Here is a 14,997-nt window from a genome sequence, read left to right as displayed (position 1 = left end):
TCTGTCCGGCTGTATAGCAACTAAAGGACCCAACTTTCAACCCACCCCTGCCCAAGGCTAACCCCTTCTGATCAAATCACCTTCCCTTTTCAGAGTCACCCTCCTCACTGAGACCAGTTACTTTCTATTTTGCTATCCTGTTTTTATCTCTGTTGCTGCACTTTTCATAACCTTCACTTACTTTGTCATGTTTGACCATGAGAATGCTAACCCCAAGGAAAACAGAATTTCTGTCCATTTTCAGGCGGGTCCCCCTCCCCCTAACTCCAACCACCACACACACAGCGAAGTGCTCAAGCATGCTTGTTGAACACATGAACATAAATTTAGTACAAAAAGCAAAGCAATCTATAAAACTAACTTACCTTCTAAAATGACATTTGAATCTTCTACAACATTATCTAAAAAGGAAAAAGAAAAAAAAAACACACAAATTTTACATTCACTCACACTACATCCCTAAATTAGCTTATCTCTACTCAGGTACCTAAATTTGGCTCATTTTAGACTGGGGCTTCATATATAGAGAGTCACAAGTATTTATATTAGCATATCCACTTTAATTCCTAAATTACATTCAAAGAATTTACTAAATAGGCTGATATCATTCATGGTGACATAAAACCTGCCATAAGTAGGGAACAAATATACTGGCAAATCCAATTACTCCCTTGGAGACTTGAAAATGTATTTCTCACTAACATCTGTCTTTGTTCTAGAAGCTACCTGAGTTTTAATAAATATAAGGGGGGAGGACACTTGTAGGAAACACTTGTTTAGAGAAAAAGCTTACCTGAACTTTCTATCCCTTCATTTTCTGATGGCTCATATACTAGAAAATACACAGAAAAAGAGAATCTTTTAGGACTACATAACTCTCACTATACTACAACATTCATTTTATGGCTTCAAGAGCAGAGACAATGTCTAAGTCATCCTTGAACCCCTAGGGCTTAGTCACTGGGACGCAGCAGGCCACACAGGAGGGTGGGGAAGGGTTTGGTGCAGAGTGAAACAAGCCCAGATCCAAAGTCTGGGTCGGCCACCTGTTAGCCAGAGAAGATGGTCAATTACGTAGCTTTCTTCATGTAAAATGGGAGAAATTAAGGTTCTTCCCAATCTCCTGTGGTATTACCAAGATCCACACTTGGTTTGCTCCCTGACGAATTTCTCTTTTCTTTTTTTTTTTCATGTCTGTGGTGAAGGATTCTTCTGAGCTTTCGCCGGGCAGATTCTCTACTCTGTTTAGGGAACAACTCTCCAGACACCTGCCGGCACTCCGGACACCTCGGGTGCTTCCTGCGCTATTCCAGTCACCGGCCCCTTGCCTCGTCAATGGCTCTAATCTTCACCTCAAACTTCAGGGAAGCCCTCCCTGGTCCACTAACTAGAACAGTAGGTCTCCTCAATATATGCTCTTGTTACACACCATACTTGTTCTCACCAGCACTGAGCGCTACTGCAACAAGACACTAAACTGAAGTCATTTGTGTAACGTCTACCCCCTGCTAGGACACAGGGTCCATGGGAGTAGGGAGCACGGGTGTGCTCCTCCCCAGAACGGTCCAGTGTCCTGTGTTTTGGACACAAGGCAGTTAATACATATGCAGTATATGAATCAGTCAGACGGCCAGCTGGTTCCGTCATTTCCTAGGTACACCCAATGTAGGCTTGGTGCTTTCTAGAAGTTTTTATATGGAAAGCTGGTTCCCTCCCCAGCTTTCATAAGCCACGGGGTCTAGATGTGGGGAGGTTAATACAGAATATATTCTGTGCTCCCCATGAAAAATGCTTTTGCTTTCACCCTACTTACAGCTTCAGTTACACATTTACTTGGTATCCCTAGTCTGGTTCCTGAATTCTACAAAGGCATCTTTTTAGAACAGTGTGAATAATCTGCTATTCTACTCAATCCATTGTTTGAAAAGTTTAGTTTCTATAGCAAGGTAATCCAAAGTATCTCACCAAATCTTGATGACCCCTTAGGTCATATTTATTACTCTTTCTTACCATTTTAAATTATACTCATTCTGATATTCTGCCTAGGAAAATACATTTATTTTTACAGCACTCTCATTAGCATGGTATCTAATTTTACATGTCTTTCAAGTTCGATTTTAAGGTTCTCTGGATCTAGTTTTCAAATTGGCTTCCAAACATGTTCTTTCTAGCATATTTAGAAAAACACTGTAATAAGTGGCAGAAATCAGAAAAGTATGTCCAGTCACATCTCTACATGGCACTTTTAATTTCCAAATTCCTATTTTCTCCTTTAAATTCAAAACTAAAAAGAAAATCTAAATGCAATCATAGCAGCCAAGTTATTTAACTTCTTATAAAAATATTAGTTCTTAAAGACACAACCAGGCATCATCCATATCCCATTAGACGCAGCCGCTGTGAATGGTCCTCTTAGTAGGACCTCAAATCGTGAATACAGATGCTGAGTAAATCAGCATATCAGGTTTATACGCAGCGATTCCTAATTTTCTCCAACTGAGAATCACCAATTATCATGAGACCATATGTTTCTTGAGCCAAGGGACTCGATGTTGATCCTATTTAAATATGAAGCCCCCAAACCGTCCTGCACATAGGAAGTCCTCCATATTTGACTCGCACACTAAACATTTCTTCATCCTTCTTGGTTACACTCAACTGACTTCTTTCCTTTGACAGAGCCGTCCCTGAAGGTGGTGGGATAAAGATGATCCACCGCTGCTTTATCATGTCTTAGTCATCATGAACTCAGGCCAGTCATTTACATTCTCTGAACCTTATTTCTTTCATCTGGGAAGCAGCAAAAATAGAATCTACATCATGGAGTTTAATAAAAAGCATGGGAAGTGCAGGGGCGACAGAAGCAGCTCTAAGTGCCTAAATCTGACTCTAGTGCCACTCATACCACAAATGTGCCTGGATGCTGTTCCTCATGCCACTTCTAAGCCTGCAGTGAAATTCTTGTGTACCTTCCTCCAGGCTAGCAGATCTGTCACCCTAAGAGTGGGATTACTTTGTAGAGGCAGCAAGAGTAGTTAAACTCTGACTAGTCTTCCATGCACACGACAGATTTTAGTCAAAGACAGCTATGACTATAAGTAAGGAGGTAAGTATTTGTGCACCATTTTTAACTGCTTCCTATGGCAACTCTGCAAAGAGTTTAAGAAATTATTTAGTCAATGGCAGAATTACTGGAGGGGGTAAACGGTCTCCCCAAGTAAATTCTTTGAAAACTACCATTCCTTTGGATATTTTAAGTTGTGGCATTTGTAGCTTATAACATTATTCTCCATACTCTACAGTCAAACTCTGAGTAGCTTTTAAAACAAGAAGATGGCTTAAGGTTAAGAAGTGTTTTTCAAACCTGGTTCATCATAGTCTTGGTATGTAATGTCATCTGCAAAAAAAGAGAATAAAACCAAAGTATCAAATGAGTTATTCTGTGTCACTGCTTAGCTAAAAAGCACAACTTAATCTCAAACACAGAATTCTATTCCTTGCAATATTAATGCCTGCAGTCAGCGATGAGTGCCTCTGCCCCAAAACGAGACAAAATGACAAGCAAATTATTTTCATAAAAATCCCTCAAACTGGCAGAAAGCAAGATATGCAAAAAGGAGCATTAATGATTAATATCTTCTTTTGTGGTGCCAGGGTAGGCAAGGCAAAATATGAAGGTCTGATATACTTTTAATAATCTAATCTTGTTACAAAGCAAAAAGACTTGTATTAGGTGTTAAAATTACTTCTTTGACTCCTTTGAAAGACAAATCACCGTGTTTTTATAGCATTGCAACTGTAAAGCCTTAAAGTGACATTTATCATCTAATGCAATTGTTCGCGCGATACCTGCATCACGGAATGTTCCCTCATCGCCGCCTGCTACTGGGTCCATGGAATCTAAAAAGAACAAACACACACCTCTGCCAAACATGACGAAACCAAACACCTTACCGGACACCATTCTAATGTATTTACAGATTAATTCTAATCTTCACAACTGTGTAAGATAGGTGTCGTCATTATCATTTGACAAAGTTTAAGCCGAATAAAGTTCCAAAATTTTCTAGGTCACAAAGACAGGAAGGAACAGAACCAGTCAGGCTCGACCACACCATCCCACCTCGTTAATGTCCGAATATCCTGGGTCCTGACTACGAAGAGAAAAATCCCAATGGTGGTTTGAAAACCCCATCTCCTTTTTTCCCCACTTGTCGATGTAATATTAAATTATGTTCAGAAATTTCTGTAAATGTCTGGGCACCAAAAATGATTATGAATATTATAAAGAGCACTCTGACTTGAATCAGAGTGAATCATTAAACCTGGGGTCACAGGAGATCACAAACCTGGGGGGTCCTGCTCGTACATCATCTCCTCCATATCCTGGTCATAGACCTGTGAAGCTGTAAATTAAGAAATGATGAGGAAACTTCAAATATGCCTCAAGAAGGATTACACTTGATATTCAAAATAGGAAAAGCCCAATATCTAGTGATAACAGAAATGGAAATGTAAAATCACATTATAATGATGCTCCCATTTATATTCACTCATGAAACATGCAGGTACTAGGTTTGGTAAATGCCTAATAGAAATATGAATAAGACAGTCCCCGTCATCCACGGGTCTATAATCGAACCACAGAGTGATGAAGCTATACTCTCATTTAGATTTGCAAATCGACTATATTCAGCAAAAGACCAATAAGGCAGAGACAGACAGACAGACAGAGAGCACGGAGACAGCGGTACAGGTGAGCCGCCCTCCCCTCCACTCATCAAGCACCTGCCGCAGTGTGTGCCTGAACAAGGACACACACATTTCCTAGCCCCGTACACTTGGACTTAACACCTGAGTACTCCCAGACTGCAATGTATTTACATATTCATATTGTTGAATATGTTCATATTGTTGATGCAACATAGGTCCTAAGTGACAGCCAACAACAGACCGGGTCTTCCAGCACAGAAAGGGGTCTACTCCAATCATGGAAGAAAAAACTGGCCAACACAGGTTTACCAAAAGATGACTCGTCCATCTCTAGTGTGGCCATATCTTCTGGGCATGTGTGACCAGTGACAGCACACAACTTTGACCTTCCACTGACTTTGTAACTTAAGACTATAGAACGTGTGCTTCTATATCTTCTGACTTAGTAATCCCACTACCGGGAATTTATCCTTAGGAAACAGACTTCAAAAGCACAGAAACTAGATTCACAAAGAAATATATATATGAAATTATCATATATTATAACAATTAGCTATACATATTGCATATACTTTATGTTATAAAATATAATCATAAATAATTATAGATAATATATTTTTTCTCTCTCATGATTAGAATGAGAAAAGACTCATTCTAATTAAGAAAAATAGAATAGTTTTAAGTTTAAATCTTACCTGTCTCTTCTACAGGGTAACTATCTTCGGTTTCTGGAAAGAATAACATCAAATCAGTAGTACTACTTTGATAAAACCGTATATATATATATACCATTGATGTATATTCTGAATCCATGCTTATCATTGATTTCATTTTGAAAGTAAATATTAAGATAAAACATGAAAGTATCTATCAACAGTCTGCTAAACACTTTAACTTTCATGAGAACTACACTTGGAAATGTCTACGCCTTGTCTTCGGTCCACTCGATGCCACCCGATCCTGGACTGGCGGGGGAATGGACAGAAAAGCACAGTGACAAGGCTGGACTCAGGAAAGGGTGAATTCCTAGTCCACGTCACATTCCACTGTGGGGTCCTACTTTCTAGAGCAAAAGCACTGTCTATAGATGGGAACTCCAGGAAGAACGGAGGAGACTCTCTAAGACGGGGCGCTGAAGGGCAACTGTGGTCCCAACTGAACCCGCAGACCCCCAACAGCCAAGTGCTGCCGACACTGGGTCCTCACTGCTCCTGAGACCCTTGTTAATGTGACAGCTACACGAGGTAAAGATGTTTTCAATTTCTGAAAATTTTTAATAAACAACTTATAAGTTCACACTGAATCTATGTTCGAATTAAAGATTAGGTCAGAGGAGCGCCTGGGTGGCTCGGGGTTCTGCATCCGACTTCAGCTCAGGTCATGATCTCACGGTCCTTGAGTTCAAGCCCCGCATCAGACTCTGTGCTGGCAGCTCAGAGCCTGGAGCCTGCTTCGGATTCTGTGTCTCCTCTCTCTGCTCCTTCCCTGCTCATCCCTTTGTCTCCCTCTCTTCAAAAATAAGTAAACATTAAAAAAAAACTTTTTAAAATAAAGGTTAGATCAGAATGTAAGGCCTTCTCAATTTATTAACTTTTTAGAAGTCTGTCTTCCTACCCGCAATCTATAACTCCTAAACCTCAAAAATATCAAATTCCATATGTTTCAGATTGAGTGTCTTAACTGAAATCTGTTATATAAGCAGCAACTGAGACCAAAATTCCTTGTAAGTTCATCTTCCCGAGGCATCTCAGCTGAGGACAGGAGGGAGCAGGAGATGCCGGGAAATGTGGAAGTCATTTTAGCAGCATCCCCACTCAGCAGCTAGAAACACTTTTCGTTCCCAGAGAAATTTTAACAGATGTGATAACTAAAGGTCTAAAGTTCTAAAGCTGGTCTATAAATGCCTATTTTCGATGCACAATGCTGCTGAATTCAAATACGAGCTCAAAAGCATTTGAGTGTACATTTTTCACAGAAAATGATGCATTATATACAGTTTTGTAGGTTGGTACGGAAACCAAGCCACCACTCATTATTTCTATGGAAAAATGTATTTCCTGACCTTGACAACAGGCATGACTGTAAGGTTTTGGAAATACATTCATTCATAAATCAAGAACTTCTTGCTTCCAAAGTAGTTTCCCAATACATTAAATGTTGTAAAAAGTAGATACACTTTACCCTCTCATTACTTTCATGCCTTTAAAAAGTCCCAGCAACCATTTTTCAATTTACTGTGACCCGGCTATCGCTCCACTCAATTTTGGGCCTGGACAGGTGCCATGGCCCGACCTGGCTCCCCTGCCTATGAGCACAGGTGCACAAGCCTCAGCTTCTTCATACCCAGCAGAGCAGGATATGAAAAAATAAACAGCCTGGCCACACTTTCACTGAATCCTGGCTGTACTCTGATATGACCTGGGGAACTTTTACAATTATCCATTTTCAGGGCCCCATACCTGAAACATTGATTCACTTTGTGTAGAGCGCATCAGAAGTGGTCTTTTGTATCCAAGACTGAAAACTATTTGTGGGGATATCAGTCCACCTTATGTGGACCATATCTGCAAGAAATTCTCTCTTTGAATCCATGTTTCTATGGCTATGGCCCTAGACCTTCCTACCCTGATTGCTGCTGTGGATTTCACTTATTACTTGTTTCTCAGTCTGTCTACCTGTCCAAACTCGACTTGGGCTTAGCTGACCCTTGAACCCTGCCAGACCCCTCTGCTCCAGATCCTTTGTTGGCTTGTGGTGTTGACTTGTTGCCTGGGTCCCAGAGCAACTCTACCACAGACTCTGATGATGATTATATGGCGGGCCATAGTGCGCTATATGGATGACTAGGAGTGGGTGCTGTCTCTCAACCTTTCTCTTTAGTTTTACTCTTTAGAAATGAAACATCCATCTTAAACAATGTTTCAGTGTATTCATTTTAAGATTATATACATACAATTATATGATTTATGTGTTTATATATTCTAAATAAAACAACATTAATCAATCAGAGTACAACAATTATGGATTAAAGTCTTTCGGGGCACCTGGCTGGCTCAGTTAGTAGAGCATGTGACTCTTCATCTCAGGGTCATGAGTTCAGGCCTGACATTAGGCATAGAGCTTACTTTTAAAAAAAAATAAGTAAAAATGTTAAAAGAAAAATCTTTCAAGAACTCATTAAAGTCTTTAAGAGCTACTTTAAGAAAAAAGAAACAGAAAAGAGATACCCTAAGAACAAAGCATGTGCACTTTTTTAACAAGGCTTCAGATAATTGTGGTAGTGTCACATTAAGACATAACAGAGCACAAAATCTATGAAAAAAAGGTTTCATCATCACAGAAATTCTTTCTCTCTATAGGCAGCAATGAACGACTAGTCTAACTCACCTTCTGCAAATGATCCAAGGTAAATGACACACCTGATACTTAATTAGACTTAAGATACTGATACAGAACAGATGTGAGCGGACCACCGTCTGCAGCTCAGAGCAGGCCTGCCTCCCGATTTTGTAAATAACACTGTACTGGAACACAGCTACACTTACTGTTTAGATCCTGTTCCGGGCTCTTCTGCACAATGAGAGCAAGGCTGAGTCACTGGGATAAAGGCTATCTGGTCTACAAAGCCTAAAATACTAATCCTCCCGCTGTTTACAAGGAAAGGCTGCCAGTGCCTGGTTTAGAAGCTAAGAACTGTGTTCTCGTAACTGTGATTATGAAGTTTATGTTAGAGTAAGAGCCTGTGATAGACAGCTGAGTAAAAAAGTTCATCTATCTTCTGAATTTCTTCTAAGACATGACACTCCAGGAAGAAGTGTACAGTAAAAGTAATATGCGGAAGTATTTTGCTTACTTTCTATGAGGAATTCATATATTCTGATAGTCTCCTTAAAAGTGCTTTGACTCAAAGTTGGGATATCTATTTACTTCAGGAAAAAAATTACTTATTTTGGGGGGGATTAGTTTTAATTGAACTTTTCGGCTTCAACTTAAAAATAAACCAGATAGGAGCACCTGGGGGGCTCAGTAGATTAAGCGTCCGACTTCGGCTCAGGTCATCATCTCACAGTCCGTGAGTCTGAGCCCCGCATCGGGCCCTGTGCTGACAGCTCAGAGCCTGCAGCCTGCTAAGGATTCTGTGTCTCCCTCTCTCTCTCTTTCTGCCCCTCCCCCCTCTCTCCTTCTCAAAAATAAACATTAAAATATATATGTATATATAAACCAGATAAAAATTAAGTATTTTAAAAATATTCATGAAAAACTTCAATAATAATTAAAAATGCTCATTGTGTTTTATTCCAAAACCAAAAAAAAAAAAAAAAAAAAAATTGTTCTACCTTCATGAAATGCTCCAGCGTCCAGAGGCTCAAACCTCTCATCTGTATCACTTCCCACAAGGAAATCCTCGTCTCCCGGTGGTGGTGTTCTGGCTGGTCCATCGTCTTCTTGTTGCACGTTGTCTCCTTGAACAACGATAATGAACAAAGTGTCACGGGTCCACCACGAGGGCCCACAGGCAGCACTCGACACAGACACGTGAGCCCCTCCGGAAGGGCTGCCACACACCCACTCCCGCTGCCGGGCACCCCCCGCCCCTCGTCCGGGCCACGGCACCTGCTGCCGCCCACTCTGGAGCTCCGTCCTCACTCGGGTCAAGTGCTCGTCCACCTGCGGCGGGGACAGACCTTTCCCTCACTGGAACTTGAACTCACCAAGGTCAGGGACCTCATCTATTTTATTTACTATAGTGCTCACTTCGGCAGCACATATATTTTATTTACTATGCATGCCCAGCACCCAGGGCCTCCGCCTAGCCATAGGAAATGCTCAATAAATAGTAATGGATGAATAAATGAATTCACAATTATTCATATATTGGCTTCTTCAATTATCACGAGGCTAGAGAAAAGGCCAGCCTGTGACCTCTCATTGAGACTGGGCATAAAACTCCATGTAACAATCTTCAATAACTCTATGCAGATACTCTTGCAAAGGACAGCCAGACACCTTCCAAACCGCAGGCTAGGTCCTCTGCATTGGGTCACCTCTTTATACTCTGCAGCTAAAGGCTGTTATGTTTAGCCTATACATTATGCAGAAATGCCCATGCTTCCCTTCTGAGACTTTGAGGGCATACTGAACTGCTCTGCTGCTTCTGTGTCGATGCGGGATGCGCTCCATTATCCCGCTGCAATAGGGCTTAGCTCGTCGGCACGGTGTAAGAAAGTCTCCCAATGGCACGCTGACATGGCTTCAAGCAGAGTCACGTCCTGTACATAGTACTCTAAGCAAACAACTCAAGTGACTTAGCTGTGCAGGAAAGTACTGCAGTTAGGAGTGTGAGGTCTGGAATGTACGGCTCCAGATTTAGTTTTCCCACACCAGCTGTGTGACCCCGCAGAAGTTCCTTAACTACTCTGTGCCTCAGATCTTGTTTCTATGAAAAGGAAATAATAAGAATGCCTACGTATAATGCTGTTGTGAGGATTCAAGCACTTAGAAACTGCCTAGCCCATAATAAGCATTCAGGTGTTATTGTTCTTGTTGTGTTGCTATTTTTATCACCATCATTATAATAATGTAACTATTTCTGCTGCCACTGAGCTCTCCCCGAACGCTGCAGAAGGAAGGCTTCCTTCCTTCACTTTCAGTGTGACCCAGCGATGCTCGCACGCGTTACTGGACTATGTGGCCCCTTTATGTCACAGTACGCGACTGTCTGCTGTATTTCCATCACAGCCTGCTACACCGTTCCTCCTCATTTCAGATTTTCTGCTCGTCAGCACACCAACCACCAATCCCAACACCTGTCACTGATTTCGCCATATTCCTTTCTCCATGTTCCTTCTTAGCACATTATTTTTTCCTTACTCTTATGTTACCCAGTACAACTGTATGGTTTTTACATGAGCAGGAGTTAGCTCTCTGTCATCGCCACTTAACGGAGAGTCCCTGTTTTCAGTAGGGAGACCAACGAAACATCACACAGTGACAGCCTGGGATGAGGAGCTGAAGGCATTGCCTCTGCAGCCATTAGGCACTAATATCCCACTATGAAGGGCGAGGAACTGGAGAAACTTGGCTAAAGCCACACAGCTAGTCAATGGCAGCTGCCGCATCTGAAACACAATAACGAAATACAGAATATTGCGGAGAGTCTACTGCAAAGATGGTGGTCACGGAGGCCGTGTTGGGTCGCGTGAGATGTGAGGACCAGAAAGCACACACGCCGGAAGAAGACACAAGTACCAAGGCTCTGAAGCAGGGACAGGCTCGGCAGTGCCAAGGGAAAGAGAGAAGGGCGTCTGGGCTCAAGAAAAGCGACTGAGGGGAGAAAAAGACCAGGACACATAAGTACATCAAACACACATCAAACACAGACCCAACTGGACGCTACCACGGCAGCCATGCCGGAGGGGACGGTGACGCTGCCACAGCAGCCATGCTGGAGGGGACGGTGACGGAGGGGACACACCAGAGTCCAGGTACGAGCTGGAGACAAAGCCAGCAGGACTCGCCCAGGGCTTATACAGGAGGCGAGACGAGGAGAGAAAACAAGGAAACTCTCTGGTTTTCAACTTAAGCTACTGAGGGGAGGGGAGACCATTACCTAAAATATAAAAGAATGGGATAAAAGCGAAATTTGGGGGAGTGAGACGAGACCTATGAACTGCAAAGGAACCAAGAATTCTGACTTGGGTACATTTTGAGTCTGAGACACCCATAAAACATGCAAATGCAGATAAACAGGCAGCTGGATACACCAGGGGCTCAGAGGAGGGACAGGGCTGCAGACACAGACTCAGAAGCAGCACAAGTTCACAAATAACATTTGCAGGCATGGCCTCTGTGAATTCCTTTTTTTTCCTTTTTATATTTATTTATTTTTGAGAGACAGAGAGAGACAAAGCATGAATAGCGGAGGGGCAGAGAGAGAAAGAGACACAGAGTTTGAAGCAGGCTCCAGGCTCTGAGCTGTCAGCACAGAGCCCGACACGGGGCTCGAACCCACGAACCGTGAGATCATGACCTGAGCCAAAGTTGGACGCTCAAGCCACTGAGCCCCCCAGGCGCCCCTGTGACTTCCTAAATAAAGAAGAGAATAAGTCTAAGAGGAAGGCTGTGGGCCAGAAGCCCAGGCATGGTAGACCCGCTTCCTACACCCACCCGCCTAAATGTCCACCATGTCTTCCCACACTTCTCTCTCCCCATCTTTAGCTAAACTTGGCGTCACTGACCATGTTGAGCCACCTGGATCACCGGCACAGCCTGCCAGCCCGCCTCCCCAAGGACTCCCCCAACGTGTGCTCATGCCGCAGACAGAAGGCACAGACCCCCCAGCACCCTCCGATGTTCTAACGACACTCTGAACCAAGTACAAAACCCTTTCTCGGTCGCCCTCCACCTACGTGTAACCCCACGGGGCGGCCACTCTGAACTACTCTGGGCTCCTCTTTTCCTCTGGGCTTTCACACATGCCACGCCCGCTGCCTCGACCTGACATCAGCCACCTGGCCAAGCACGCCATTCCCCAGCTACTAAGTCGGAACGTCACTTCTCCTAGGAAGCTTTGCTCACCCCCAAGTCTATGCGAGGCGCACAGAGCCATTTACAGTTCGCCATTACACCTCTTACCTCATCATACTGAAATCACTTATTATTTTGACTGCATCATCCTGAGATTAGGTCAAAGTTTAAAAAAAAGAAAGACGGAGGAAGGGAAAGCCTGTGCATGCTGACACGGGCAGATGCAGTCTCAGGTGATGCTCCGAACTCCTAATGAAAGGACACAGGCTCCTAGACCCCAGACGGCCGATGGCGAAAACCTGCCCGGCTCAGCCGAAGCTGGTGTCGCCAGCAGAGCACAGACCCAAGTGGGTGGGACCCCTCAGACTGAGTAAGACAGTTTAGCAGGCCAGCTAACGCAGCTTCGATGATACGAGACCCCGTTTGTTTTTAAGAAACATAACTTTCTCCTTGAGGACTCTCTTCCGCTCACACCAAACCATTAGGCGTATCAGGATACCACGTGATCTGCCTTCTTCAAAACCCCTTTGTGAGTTACATCTCGGGGTTATCCTGTCTGCTTTTATTAAGGGATGTCTCGAGAAACGGTCTCATAAAATCTTAAAACATGGGTTTCAAGAGTACCATTTAATATTCTCTGTACAGAACTGCACCAAAGAAATGCTTCAGATGTAAGAGCTAGGAAAACGCTTGATATCTTCTAAGGAGTCGGTGTGTTCATTTCCTCTCTGGAAATATGACCGACATAATTAAAAAGTTTCTCCTTTTGCTTTGGCGACCACCCAGGTGTGCAGCAGAGTCAGGCTGAGCACAGCATCCAGAGAGCCCGTTACCGCTTGCGTGGGTGTGTTCTACCTTCCACCCCCTTCCTGCCGTCCGTTCTTGCTGTTTCACTGGTCTTGAACTGGTTTATTCCCATTTATTCCTACTTCTTTATTAAAATCTACACTGTAAGTTCCTTAACAGTCAGGTGAGGTAAAATAAAATGAGTCTAGTGCTTTTTCAGAAATACTTGCTCTTGGGGCGCCTGGGTGGCTCGGTCAGTTAAGCATCCGACTCCGCTGAGGTCATGACCTCACGGTTCGTGAGGTCAAGCTCCACGTCGGGCTCTGTGCTGATAGCTCAGAGCCTGGAGCTGCTTCAGATTCTAGATCTCCCTCTCTCTCTGCCCATTTCCCACTCACGCTTTCCTTCTTTCTCTCTCTCAAAAATAAACATTAAAAAAACCCTTGCCCTCTAATAATTAAAAAAAACACTCTTATTTAAATGTAAAAACAAAGTCCAAGTCACCTATGTAATTAACCATCATTTTAGCAAGCAATGCATGAGAAAATAGATTTTAATTCATACCATGTTCTGCGTACACTGTCTCATGGTGAACGGACAGAATTTGTTCTTGTACTTCATCGTCAATATTCTGAGGTCCTAAAATTATTACAAAGCGTAAGTAAATAGAAAAACTCCAGACATTAATGAAGAACATGAAACATGACATCCATGAATACACAATCAAATGAATATATTTGGTTAATCAACTATGCTATCGTTTCATATCATTCACCACCGTTTTTTTCTATGTTGACAAACACGGTAAATATTTCAGACGGGTTTCACACTGGCAGCAGATATAAATGTTAAGCAAAAAACTTCACCAAGCAGAATTACTTCAGTTTCTAATTAACAAAATTCACAATAATGATAAAATAAAGAAAATGGGACGGGCAAAGCTTTCAAAGAGAAGTACTGGGCCATGAGGATGAAAATGTGGAAGATGGGGTCAACAGACGTTGCAGTGCATGGTCAGCCGCTGTCTGCCCTGACAGTGAGGGGGAAGGGCCTGGGGCTGGTGTGAGGGCTGAGGGGGCGGGGGTGGCCGACCCCTCCCAGAAGTTGACTAGAAGACCTAACGCTGTAACTGATAATCCCTGCAGTTTTGGAGAAGCCCATCTGACAGTCAGATCCATAGATTCAAATAGGTATAAATTACAAAAATGAACACTATCGGTAATGACATTCCGACCACACTGTGGAGCTTATTGGATGATCAGGTTTATTACAACATCACACAACAAACAAGAAGCTATAACGACACTGAGACGATTATAGATTTTCTGTGTAACAAACATCCATGTTTCGTAATTGAAGTTGCACTAGACTTAGCATCATGAATGCTGTGACATGAAATAATGCCACCACATCGATTATACAAGTTAATCCTCAATGACGGAAACAGAGTAAGTTCACCTGAACTTCAGGTAAGAAAAAAGCTTAACAGCCTATTATGCTAATCACACTACAAAACTATGCCTGAAGCATAAAAAGTGCCTTCTGTTTTTATAGATGTTTGTACGTCACAAACTATTTACATATGTATTTGCATCTAATTACAGAAGGGCCTGCCAATGTCTATGCTTCCCTCTCGGTCTCTCACAGCGCCCATGACAGCTTCCTAACCAGTTCCCGGTTTCATAACTGCCGACAGCACCATCCACGGTCACAGAAGTGCTGGACGCTGCTCTGCTCCTCTACGTAACCCTTCGGTGGCTTCCTCTGCCTGAAGAGATGGAAATCTAATGCCTTGGAACAGAACGGAAACCTCTGCAATTTAGCCCACGCCTCTGCCGCTTAGTGCCGCTGCCGGCACTGGCTTTGAACTTGGTGAGTGCATCATGCTGCTTCCTTTTTCCATGATTCTGTCATGTTCCTTCTTTCCTCTGGGGATTAGTAGAGGCAGAAGCTAGATTACAATGAACTAAA

General features: G+C 42.9%; 1 protein-coding gene across 3 annotated transcripts in view; it reads right to left on the bottom strand.

The window, feature by feature from the left end:
- Window positions 1–14,997, bottom strand: part of ASPH (aspartate beta-hydroxylase) — a 187,669-nt gene that overhangs the window by 135,901 nt on the left and 36,771 nt on the right. For all 3 annotated transcript variants that reach the window (XM_077751811.1, XM_077751809.1, XM_077751810.1), the window contains 8 exons: window positions 13,591–13,665; window positions 9,051–9,176; window positions 5,409–5,441; window positions 4,350–4,406; window positions 3,850–3,900; window positions 3,365–3,397; window positions 794–832; window positions 366–401 (listed from right to left, as the gene is read on the bottom strand). In XM_077751811.1, the coding sequence (XP_077607937.1) occupies window positions 366–401; window positions 794–832; window positions 3,365–3,397; window positions 3,850–3,900; window positions 4,350–4,406; window positions 5,409–5,441; window positions 9,051–9,176; window positions 13,591–13,665 (450 nt within the window). The remainder of the gene's footprint in view (window positions 1–365; window positions 402–793; window positions 833–3,364; window positions 3,398–3,849; window positions 3,901–4,349; window positions 4,407–5,408; window positions 5,442–9,050; window positions 9,177–13,590; window positions 13,666–14,997) is intronic.

Source organism: Crocuta crocuta, unplaced genomic scaffold (assembly GCF_008692635.1).
Source record: "Crocuta crocuta isolate KB4526 unplaced genomic scaffold, BGI_CrCroc_1.0 scaffold20, whole genome shotgun sequence".
NCBI classification, from domain to species: domain Eukaryota; kingdom Metazoa; phylum Chordata; class Mammalia; order Carnivora; family Hyaenidae; genus Crocuta; species Crocuta crocuta.
This window is presented reverse-complemented; position numbering and strand designations above follow the sequence as displayed.